Below are 11,098 nucleotides of genomic sequence, written 5' to 3'. Positions count from 1 at the left end.
GCAGAGCTCATGATATGTTCTGCTCAGCACAGGGATGGAAGGTCACGGAACGTGGAGACAGATTGCTCCACAGATTGGGAAAATTTTCCAAATTTGGGAACATTTCCCAGAGATTGGGAAATTTGGAAAAATTTCTGCTCCATTTCAGCCCATTGGGAAAATGGGCTGGTCTTGATATTCCTCAGTCTCTGTTTTCCTTGAAACCCATTTGTCTTTTATGATTTATTTGTAAAACATTTACATTTCAGTGAAAGTTAAGCTAAAAGCCCACCCCAACACCTGGAGAATGTTTTAATTGCAGGTCTCGTCTCTTCTCACCTTTTCCTCTCTCCATTTTTTTCTATGACAAGGTAGAAGGGGGAAAGAAGGAAAAGAGAGAGAGGGAAAAGAGAGATGTGGGAAAACCAACAAATTATAAAAAACCTGATAAATACAACTTTTCTGTGTAGTTTTTCTGAAAGTTCTGGCAAGAACGTTAGAATGGAATCACATGGATTCTCAGTCACATGGAATCACATGTATTCTCAGACTGGTTTGGGTTGGGAGGGACTCCCACTCCTTCTCCTCCCACCCCTGCCATGGGCAGGGACTCCTTCCCCTATCCCAGGGTGCTCCAAGTCCTGTCCAACCTGGCTTTGAGAATTGCTGGCAGATCACCTGGGGAAGGAATTGTTGCCAATAATAAATTTGAGAGAGCCTTTTCCCATTTTTTACTTGGTTCTAGTGGCTCTTCCAGCTGAGATTGGACCTTCTCCACTGCCTTTCCCACCTCCACATGACCACAAGGACATCTCTGTCCCTCACAGGGATTTATCCAGGCTTTGCTTGGCTTTTACAGCTGGGAATTGTCACTCTCCCTCTCCTCCTTACCCCACAGAGTGACCACCCCAATGTTCCTTCCCTTCCCACATGCATCCCCCCGCCCCCGTTCCACCCCGAGGCAATGGCCAGAAGTCCCTTGGTTTTCCTGCAAGGAAATAAAAATCTTGTGAGGATGTGAATGCCCTTCCCTCTCCTGCAGAGGGGACCGTTGGGGTCAGGGGCTGGGCTTGGAGCTGGTCCTGGGGAATGCTCCAGCTCCTTCCAGCTGGGTGAGGACACGACGGTAAAGCTGATTCAGGCCCAGCCAGGAAGAGCCTGGGGGAGGATCGGAGGGGTCCTGCTGTTCCCGTGCCTTGTCCGGGACAGTGACACGGGTTTAGGAAGAGCTGTACTTGTTGCTCAGACGGGAGCTGCTCCGGTCCAGCCCCAGCTCCTGCCCCGTGGCTTTCCACTTCCCAACAGATCCCTTCTCATCCGTGGCGGTGATGCTCAGGGCTGGCCTCTGGCACCAGCAGCACAGGCAGGACTGGGGAGACACAAGGGGGAGAGGTCACACATGTGGGATATGGGAAAAGAGGAGGAAATATTCCTGTATTGTGCCAGCAAGTGTGCCTGCACAGAGCCAGGCTGGGAATTGCTGAGCCTTGCTGTCCTGCAGCTCTACTGGGAGCAGTTTTTCCAGGATACAGCTGGTGAGGGTGGGAAATGAGGATACTGAAATTTGGGGCATTTTTTGTAGTTGTGTGTTCTCATCATTAGGGGACAGAAAATATAGGTGATGCTTAGCTTCCAACCCAACAGTTGGGCTGGCCTGCCATCCCATCCCATCCCATCCCATGCCATGCCATCCCATCCCGTCCCGTCCCGTCCCGTCCCGTCCCGTCCCGTCCCGTCCCATTCTCCTTCCCTTTCTTTCTCAGGGCTTCACTACTCCTGACAATTATCTCCCAAAATCTTGGGTTCAAATTCTGCAGCAGCCCCAGTGCCTGGTCTGATGGTTTGTGGGGATGTTCCTGTTCCAGAGTGACAGGGAATTTTTGGGATTGTCCTAAATCCGGCTCTAGCAAAAGCCTCCCCCCAGCAGGGCACTGAGCTCTGGAGTACTTGGAGAAGAGAGTTGTCTAACAGGGAAAATTTGGGATGAGGAATAAGACAGCTTGTGCCCCTGGGCCCGGGGGTCATTCCTACCTGGAAGCAATTCTTGAATTTCCGGCTGACAAAGTACAGAGCCACAGGATTGATGCAGGAGTTGAGGGAGGCCATGTTGATCCCAAAATAATCCATCACCAGGAGGAAGCTGAGATGGGAAGGGAGAGAACAGATGTGTCAGAAGCTCATGGAGAACAGAGGGAATTTCCAAACTGCCTGGCCTGGGATCCTGCTTCTGTGGAGGAGCAGTGACTGATAACACAGCTAGGCACAAATACATCCTTCCCTAAGAAAAACCACTTTTCCTTGTGCAGAGCATTCCCTGAGGAAGCCAAGAACAGGAGCTCTGATTTCTCCTGGTGCTCCTGATGTTCCCAAACCCCAGCACAGCAGCAACCCCTGGCCCTCATGAAGCGGGATTGGGTTTGGGGTTGGGATGCACAAGTCCCCTCATGAAGCGGGACTGGGGCTGGATTTTGGCTGATGGGTGGAAGGGGAGGGAGATGGGCACCTCCCACTTGGCAGAAAGCGAGGAGCCCTCAGCCCTGCTGGGAATGTTCCTGTACCCAGGAGCCCTCAGCCTCACAGAGACATTCCAAAATTTAATCGAACCCTTCCCATGTCCCCCTGCCCTCTCCGTGCCCATCAGGAGGGCGGTGCAGTCCGGGCAAGGAATTCCTGAAAGCAGGAGGTGGAAGGCAGCTCCCCCAGCCTGGCCCAACCCAACAGGGTCTGTGCTGGTGCCAGTGGGGCTCCCAGGCTGGTGTCACCTGCTGGGGGCCCTACCTGAGCAGCTCACAGCGGTTGGGGTCCATCTGGTCGTAGATGGTCTTCTTGAGGATGCGGCTGAGGTGCAGGGGCAGCCAGCAGAGCGCGAAGATCACCACCAGGCAGAACACGGTCTTGGCCACCTCCCGGCGCTGCCAGACAGGGGCAGGGGGGAGGATGAGCACAGGGCAGCAAGTCCCAAATTAGAATCATGGAATGGTTTGGATTGGAGGGAACCTTAAATCTCATCTCGTCCCACCATGGGCAGGGACATTTCCCACTAGCCCAGGTTGCTCCTGGAGCCCTGCATCAGGTCCAGGCTGCAGAAAGGGGCAGGGCAGCAGCAGCTCCATGTGGACCAGACCCCTTCCCACCACCACTCCTGGTGGTTCTGCTGGGATGGTGTTCCCTGGGACACAGGGCCTCCTCCGCCCATCCAACACACTGCTAATGTGGCAACCAGCTGGAGCTCCTCAGGGAATCATTCCCAAAGTGTGAGAGGGGACAGTGAACTCTTCCCTGCACCCCTTGTCTGGGATTTGGCACATCCAGCCTTTGGTCCAGTGTGGTGTGGGCTGGGATAAATGACCAGGAGAGCTCTAATGAAGCCAGAAGGGTTTGGGGTCATCCCCAAGGCTGGAGATTATGGAGCTGAAGGCCCTTTTCCCTGGTGTAATCCCTGCACCAATGTGCCAAGATCCATTGTGAGGTTTTGCCCGCTCATCCTGTCCTTCAGAGGGATGGAAAGTGTCCCCCCTCTAAGAGCACTCCCTCCTGTTTGGGAATGCCAGCATTCCTCCCTGGTTCTCTCACCCGTTTCATGTGGTCATTCAGAGCGATCCTCATCCCGTTCCTCTTGCTCAGCATCTCACAGGACATGAGGGTGTAGAAGATGCCCGTGCACACCAAGGGCAGGCAGAAATAGAAGCCAAAAAGCCACCAGTCCTTCACATCCCGGTAGAACTGCGGGGGACAGGGAGAGAGGGCAGCTGGAAATGGGGCAAGGGCAGCAGGGGAAACTTGGGATGCACATGTACCCTCCTGGAGTGGGACTGGGACTGGGGCTGGGGTTGGGATTGGGATGCACTGGTACCCTCATGAAGCGGGATTAGGGTTGGGATTGGGATTGGGGTTGGGACTGGGATTGGGGTTGGGATGCACAGGTACCGTCATGAAGTGGGATTGGGTTTGGGATTGGGATTGGGATTGGGATTGGGATTGGGATTGGGATTGGGATTGGGATTGGGGTTGGGGTTGGGATTGGGATTGGGGTTGGGGTTGGGGTTGGGATGCACAGATGCCCTCATGAAGCGGGATTTGGGGTGGGATTGGGATTGGGGTTGGGGTTGGGACTGGGGTTGGGGTTGGGATGCACAGATGCCCTCATGAAGCGGGATTTGGGGTGGGATTGGGATTGGGGTTGGGGTTGGGACTGGGGTAGGGGTTGGGATGCACAGGTCCCCTCATGAAGCGGGATTGGGGTTGGGGTTGGGATTGGGATGCTCAGGTACCCTCATGAAGCGGGATTGGGATTGGGGTTGGGTTCAGATGCACAGGTACCCTCATGAAGTGGGATTGGGGTTGGGGTTGGGATGCACAGGTACCCTCATGAAGCGGGATTGGAGTTGGGGTTGGGATGCACAGGTGCCTTCATGAGGCGGGATTGGGGTTGGGGTTGGGATGCACAGGTGCCCTCATGAAGTGGAATTGGGGTTGGGGTTGGGATGCACAGGTACCCTCATGAAGTGGAATTGGGGTTGGGGTTGGGATGCACAGGTACCCTCATGAAGCGGGATTGGGGTTGGGGTTGGGATGCACAGGTGCCCTCATGAAGTGGGATTGGGGTTGGGGTTGGGATGCACAGGTGCCCTCATGAAGCGGGATTGGGATTGGAGTTGGGTTGGGATGCACAGGTACCCTCATGAAGTGGAATTGGGGTTGGGGTTGGGATGCACAGGTACCCTCATGAAGTGAGATTGGGGTTGGGATGCACAGGTACCCTCATGAAGCGGGATTGGGGTTGGGGTTGGGATGCACAGGTGCCCTCATGAAGTGAGATTGGGGTTGGGATGCACAGGTACCCTCATGAAGCGGGATTGGGGTTGGGGTTGGGATGCACAGGTACCCTCATGAAGCGGGATTTCTGCTCCGAGGCCAACATGCACACCCACAGGTGCTGCTCCCAGTAGCTCAGCTCCACCATGTCGAAGGCGATGGCCTCAGGCACTGCCAGCACAATGGCCACTGCCCAGATCAGCAGCACCTCCACAGCCTTCCACATGGGAATCCCAATGCCCTGGATCCGGCTCCAGGACGCCACAGCTCGGTACCTGCCCGGGTGTGGGAACGAGACAGGAGCAGATGGGAGAGAGAAAAGCAGCCAGAGAGGGGAGCAGAAGGGGCAGGTTAGAATTGTCCCCGAAGGTCCTTTCCCTCACACCTTCCTCCTCCACCTCTGAACCTTCCCAGGTGTGGGAATGGGAAGCAGGGGCTCAGATGGGATGGGGGCTGTCCTTGGCCACTCTTCCTCACCACCCCACCCACACCATGATCCTCCCCTCTGCCTTTCCCAGCAGGATTTCAGCTCTGTCACCAGAGAGTTCCTGCTGGATTGCAGCTCCACATGAGAGCAGTCTGTCCCCATCTTGGCACTGGCGTGGGAACGAGCTTTTGGTTCTGCCTCTGGTTCCCACCAAGGGACAGGGCAGGCTGGGCAGGGCAGGGGTGGCTGTTGTGTCTCACCTGTCGATGCTGAGGGCGCAGAGGCTGAGCACCGTGATGCCCACGGAGGCTTTCTGGATGAAGGGCACCAGCTTGCAGACCTGCACCCCAAAGGGCCAGTCCTTGGCCAGGAGCTGGGGAGGATCCACAGGTTACCAGGCTGCTTTGGGAATGTGCTTCCAGCTTCCTCTCTGTGGGTGCACCCACAGGGTGTGGGGAGCTCAGGGAGAGCAGGGAGAGCTCCCTGAGCTTCTGACCACTGGGAATGTGGGCACTTTCCCACGGTTTGCTGACACTGGGAAACTTTCATTTCCCTAACTGGACACAGAGATGAAGGATGGTCCAGACACCAGTTCCTGACTCCAGACCCTGGGGGGTTTTGAATGGATCTGAGTCCTAAACTCCACTCTAGGCTGCTTTGGATTGTTTTCAAAGCAAGAATGAAAGTCATGCTCTGACACAGCCAAAATTCAGCCTGGCCAGCACCAGAGCCGTGTGTCCTAAGCCTTTTGCAGGGTCTGACCCCCAAGCACACTCACCTTCCTGACAGAACATGGGCTCTGTGGCCCCACGCTCAGCTGGAACAAGCAGAGGTGGGGACAACATGTCCTGACATCTGGAGAAATCCAAGCCACTCATTCCAGAGGGGACTGAGTTCACAACCCTTCTGTCCCCCTGACCCCTGGAGCCCTTCCTGAGGCTACCCCGGAACCAGCCACCCATTACAGCTCTTTCCTTGGGCCTCAGCAGCAACACAAACCATGGAACCCCAGAAAGGTTTCTGAGGCACCTCAAAGCCCATCCCATCACACCCCTTGCCATGGGCAGGGACACCCTCCACCACCCTAGGCTGCTCCAAGCCCCATCTAAGCTGGCCTTGGACACTTCCAGGGATCCAGGGGCAGGCACAGCTCGTGCAGGAGCTCCTCCCAGGCCCCCGAGAATGTAGAGCAGCCCCATGGCAGCCGTGCCAGGCGGAGCCCACCTTGTAGACGTTGATGGGCAGCGCGATGAGGATGTAGAGCAGGTCCCCCAGGGCCAGGCTGGCTATGAGCACGTTGGGGCCATTCCTCATGCACTTGTTCTTGTAGATGATGCGCAGCAGCGTGGAGTTGCCGATGATGCCCACGATGAAGATGGTGCAGGACACGATGGTGTTGATGTACTTGAAGACGTGGCGGATGTCGGCGGGCCGGGCACACACGGGCAGCAGCGGCGGCTCTGAGGGCCGGCCCCCGGCAGCGTCCGACGCGTTGGACACGGGCACGGCCCGCACCAGGCCCTGGGGCTGCTCCTGGCCCAGCTCCTCCAGGGGCACCGTGCTCTCCTGCAAGGCCCCGGGAGTCTGGCTGTGTGCCCCAGAGAAGAGGCAGCTCAGGACAATGGCCAGGGTGGCTGGGAACAGGATCGGTCCTACTGAGGAGAGGACAGTGAAGCTGGGGACAGGAGGAGTCCTCATGGTGCTTGTGGGATGTCCTTGGGGTCCTGCTGGGATCTGCCAGTGAAGAAAGGGACCAGGGAGAGAAATTGTTTAGCAGAGGATGGAGAGATGGTATATTGGAGAGAAGAAAGTTGTCCAGCTTGCAGAGGAGGAGGCTGAGGTCTGACCTCATCGGGGTCTGAAAGCTCCTCACAAGAGGCAACCCCAATCTCTGCTCACTGTGAGCAGGGACAGACCCCAGGGAATGGCTGGAGCTGTATCAGGAGAAGTTTAGGTTGGAAATCAGGGAAAGGTTCTTCCCCCAGCGGGTGCTGGGCACTGCCGAGGCTCCCCAGGGAATGGGCACAGCCCCAAGGCTGCCACAGCTCCAGGAGGGTTTGGACAGCGCTGCCAGGGATGCCCAGGGTGGGGTTGTTGGGGTGTCTGTGCAGGGACGGGGGCTGGACTGGATGATCCTTGTGGGTCTCTTACAAGCTGGGATATTCTATTTTATGATTCAATTCTATTTATGAGTTTCTGGAGAGCTCCATCATCCCAGCAAACATAAACGATGCCAGATTGGATCCCACCAGGTCAGAGCTGTTGACCCTGAGGGTGGGGTTTGTGCTGCTAAATTTAAACAGTTGAGTAGAACAAACTGGAAGGAGAACAAACTGTCCCTTGTGCCTCTGACGTGGCCCTGCAGTGGCTGGGACACCTGTCTGTGCTCAGTGACTGTGGGAGCAGGGACTGCACCTCCTGCATTGCTGCTCGTGTGGACAGTCCCAATTCCCTTCTGTGCCCATCCCACTCCTCACTTATCCCAGAATCACTGACATTGGGAAAGCCCTCCAGCATCATTGAGTCCAAGCTGTGCCCAATCCCCACCTTGTCACCAGCCCAGAGCTCTGAGTCCAGGTGTTCCTTGGACACCTTCAGAGATGGGCACTCCAAACCTCCCTGGGCAGCCCCTTCCAAGGTCTGACCACCCTCTCCATGGGGAAATTCCTCCTGGTGTCCACCCTGACCTTCCCTGGCCCAGCCTGCGACCGTTGCCTCTCCTCCTGTCCCTGTTCCCTGGGAGCAGAGCCTGACCCCTGGCTGTCCCCTCCTGGCAGGAGCTGTAGGGTTTAGTTTTGGGGCATTTAGTTCCTGACAGGTTGAGGCTGCAGTTTTGGGGCACCTCTGTCAATGCCTGCCCATCTGGGCAGTTCTGCAGTCCCACCTCGGGGTCCAGAGAACCAGCAGAACTTTTCCAGCTCATTCCAGGGGGAAACTGAAGCCTCACCACCATCCCCCTGCCCAGCTGGTCCCACAGCTGCCCCTGCAAAGGGAGGGCTCAGCACAGCCCTGCTGGGAAAACACTGGGAAAAACTGCAGGGCTTTTCCAGCAGTGCCACACTGACTCCCGAGCTCTCACCCCATCAATGTGCAGCAGCACAGCCCCTCCTTGCCCTTCCTCACCCCATCAACTGAACCCCTTCCTCCCCAACCCCCCTGCCTGCCCTGCTCCCTGCCCAGGGCTGTAACTCTCCCTGGGCTCTTTCCAGCCCTGGCTGCTGACACAGGGAAAGGTCTCCAGGGCTGGAGCACCAGAGAATATTCCCAGAGTGGTTTTGCTCTGCTCAGCTCTGACTAGGGAGGAAGAGCCCAGGGGCTGCACCACAACCACAGGAGAGAGCTGAGGGTGGTGGTGGCTCCATCCCAGGGGGTGGGCTTGAGGAAGGGGGTCTGGGAGATCCAGGCTGAGAAATGAGCCCAGAGAAGGAGCAAACTCCAACGTGTTTCTCAAATAGGGATAAATCTGGGGGCTCCTGGTTGGAGTGAGTAAGGAACACTTTTGTCAAACTGTGAAATTTCCCAGCTCTGAAGGAAGAAGAAATTGCTGAGACTGAACTGGGAACTGGAGCCTTTGTGAGAGTCCCTGGATTTCCCTGCTCCAGGGAACAGGTGAGGCAGGGACGAGGGAGCCTGACTGGGAGCAGAGCAGGGTCTCAAGCTCTGCTCTGACTCCTCCAGGCAGAGCTGGGATCTGATCCCAAACCCGCTGCACCCCGGGAGCTGCTTCCAGGAGCAGCCAGCCAAGGCACTCCCAGTTGTAGCAGGGCTCTCCCTGCCCATGGCAAGGGGAATCCCGGGCCCAGCACAGCTCCCACCCTGGGAGGAGGTGGCCAGGCGAGGCAGGAGCCCCCAGCACTGACCACAGCTCCTGTGGACAGCAGCTGTGCCTCCCCAGGGGCTCAGGCTTTGTGGAAATGCCTGGGCTGGGCTGGGAAGGGTGAAGAAAGGAAGGGAGAGGTGGATAAATACCCAAAGGATCACAAACCTGGGCACAAATCCCTGCTCTGACCCGTTCCAGGGATTTCAGCCTCACTGAACTCCCCCAGCCACGCCGGGCGCAGGTGCCCACTGGGGGTGTCCCAAGCTCTCCTCACCACCATGGCCACAGGATTGCAGCTCTCAGGAGAGGGCTCAGCTCTCGGCTGACTCGGCTCAGAATTCCTGCCCGAGGTCCCTGAGGGCTCTCAGGGACAGCTTTGGGTGATGGCACAGCCACTCCTGGATGGAGGACAGAGGTGGCGCTGGCAGAAAGTGCCAGAGCACCCCTGGAACGGGGAAGGTGCCCAGAGTCCCCCACAGCCCTGGGCTGTTTTATGAGCCCAGCCTGACCTCAGAGCTCTGGTAAAGAAAAATGTAGAAGCATAAAAACCCCGGGGCTTGACAGAGGAGCTCATGTGAGGGAGGATCACAAGGACAGGGCTCCTGCCCAGCCCCTCCACGGCACAGCTGCAAAGCACTGAGAGGAAAAACACTTCCTCCACTTCTCGCCTTGAACTCAATCAAATCTGTTATTAAACCCAAAATTTAGTCAAAGAGAAACTGTTTTCTCCTGTCTAACTGCCCATGTACTCCTTGCTCTTCTCATCTTGGAGTGCTTGGAAGCACAGCCCTTCCTCAGCTGAGGGAAACTGAGGCACGGGGCATCAAAAAGCTTATTCAGATGGGAAACCAGCACCAGCACAGTTAAACCCCAGATCCCGAACTGCTTTCACCCATCCCAGGGGGAATTTTAACTGTGCTGAGCCCAAATGGCAGCTGAAGCCACTGGAATCCTGACATGGACTCAGGGAATCAGTGAGAGACTCCCAGAGGGAAACTCGGACTGAAAACTGTCACCTCAGCCCTCCAGAGCCTGATTCTGCCTGGAAGGTGCCATGAGTGGAATTGGAATCCCTCTTCCCTGGGAGCCCAGGAGAGCCCAGCACCTCCATCCTCACATCCAGCAGCCTCTCCCTCCATCCTCCTTCTCCTCCTCCTCTCCCTCCCTTCCAGAGCAGTTCCACCTCTCCAGACTCATCTCTCCAGACACCAAACACAGATTTTCTGTGGATAAATATTGCAGCACAATCTCTGTGGAAGGAGGAGAGGAGAGAGAGGTGACAGTGGCACATCCCATCCTCAGGGCTCCCTGCCCTGAGCCCAGCCTGCTCCAGGAGCAGGAGGAATTCCCACCCCAGGTGTTCCAGATTTCTCCTCTCCCTGCCACATCCTGGACCTGGTCCAGGCACTGTGGTCCCTTCAACACCTTCCCCAGAGGGGGCTGCAAAAATTCACCCAGACACAAGGAATCGTTTTGTCTGCAGATTAATGCACAGAAGAGCAAAGCTTTCCTTGGAGTCGTTACCTTCCTGCTGACCCTGGAATGTGGGAGCTGCTCCTCAGGGCTCCTTCCCCCTGCCCGGGACGCTTGGCATGTCCTGGGGGAGCTGCACTGGTTTGGATGCTGGAGTTGGCTTTTGTGAGGGGGCTGGAGCTGCGGAGAATGCTCCTTCCTCCCGTGGGTGGTTTTATAGAACATCCCAGGGCTCCCCCAGCACAGCCCCTGTGACCAATGGCTGAGGGCGGGATGGGGATGGAGCAGGGAAAGGCGGGAGAAACACGGGATAGCTCTGGGAAGGAGTGAAAATAATAAACAAATAAAGCAGCACAGGGGGTGGCACTGTCTGCTCCATGAGTGACAGGATTCTCATCTCAAGAATTATTCAAAGTTGCTGATGACAACTGGACCAGCCTGTCTTTACTCAGTGGCAGGGTTTGTAAATAGGGTAGAAATCATCTGTATATGCAGGAAAAGCCAGGTTTAGTAGGAAGGACACAGAGGAAGAGCCAGGTTTAGTAGGAAGGACATGGAAATAAAGCCAGGTTTAGTAGGAAGGA

At 56.4% G+C, this 11,098-nt stretch overlaps 1 protein-coding gene across 1 annotated transcript; it reads right to left on the bottom strand.

The window, feature by feature from the left end:
* Nucleotides 1-203: 203 nt before the first annotated feature.
* Nucleotides 204-10,754, bottom strand: LOC132333763 (endothelin receptor type B-like). The gene is made up of 8 exons (XM_059859182.1): nt 10,566-10,754; nt 6,446-6,955; nt 5,482-5,594; nt 4,865-5,069; nt 3,553-3,702; nt 2,758-2,891; nt 2,011-2,119; nt 204-1,348 (listed from the first exon to the last, which is right to left on the bottom strand). The coding sequence occupies exons 1-8, from the start codon at nt 10,737-10,739 to the stop codon at nt 1,199-1,201; spliced, it is 1,545 nt and encodes a 514-aa protein (XP_059715165.1). The 5' UTR covers nt 10,740-10,754; the 3' UTR covers nt 204-1,198.
* Between the last annotated feature and the right edge of the window lie 344 nt (nt 10,755-11,098).

Source organism: Haemorhous mexicanus, chromosome 14 (assembly GCF_027477595.1).
Source record: "Haemorhous mexicanus isolate bHaeMex1 chromosome 14, bHaeMex1.pri, whole genome shotgun sequence".
Classification (NCBI taxonomy): Eukaryota; Metazoa; Chordata; class Aves; order Passeriformes; family Fringillidae; genus Haemorhous; species Haemorhous mexicanus.
The sequence above is the reverse complement of the archived record's forward strand: the minus strand, read 5'-3'. Positions and strand labels throughout refer to the sequence as shown.

Bases quoted from the DNA above. Each gene is read 5' to 3' on its own strand.
- LOC132333763 (XM_059859182.1), bottom strand. From the start codon at position 10,739: ATGTTCTATAAAACCACCCACGGGAGGAAGGAGCATTCTCCGCAGCTC. The intron at 5,595-6,445 runs GTGGGCTCCGCC...GATCCTCCCCAG, and splicing joins TGCCCATCAACGTCTACAAG to CTCCTGGCCAAGGACTGGCC. The intron at 2,120-2,757 runs GTAGGGCCCCCA...TTCCCATCTCAG, and splicing joins AACCGCTGTGAGCTGCTCAG to CTTCCTCCTGGTGATGGATT.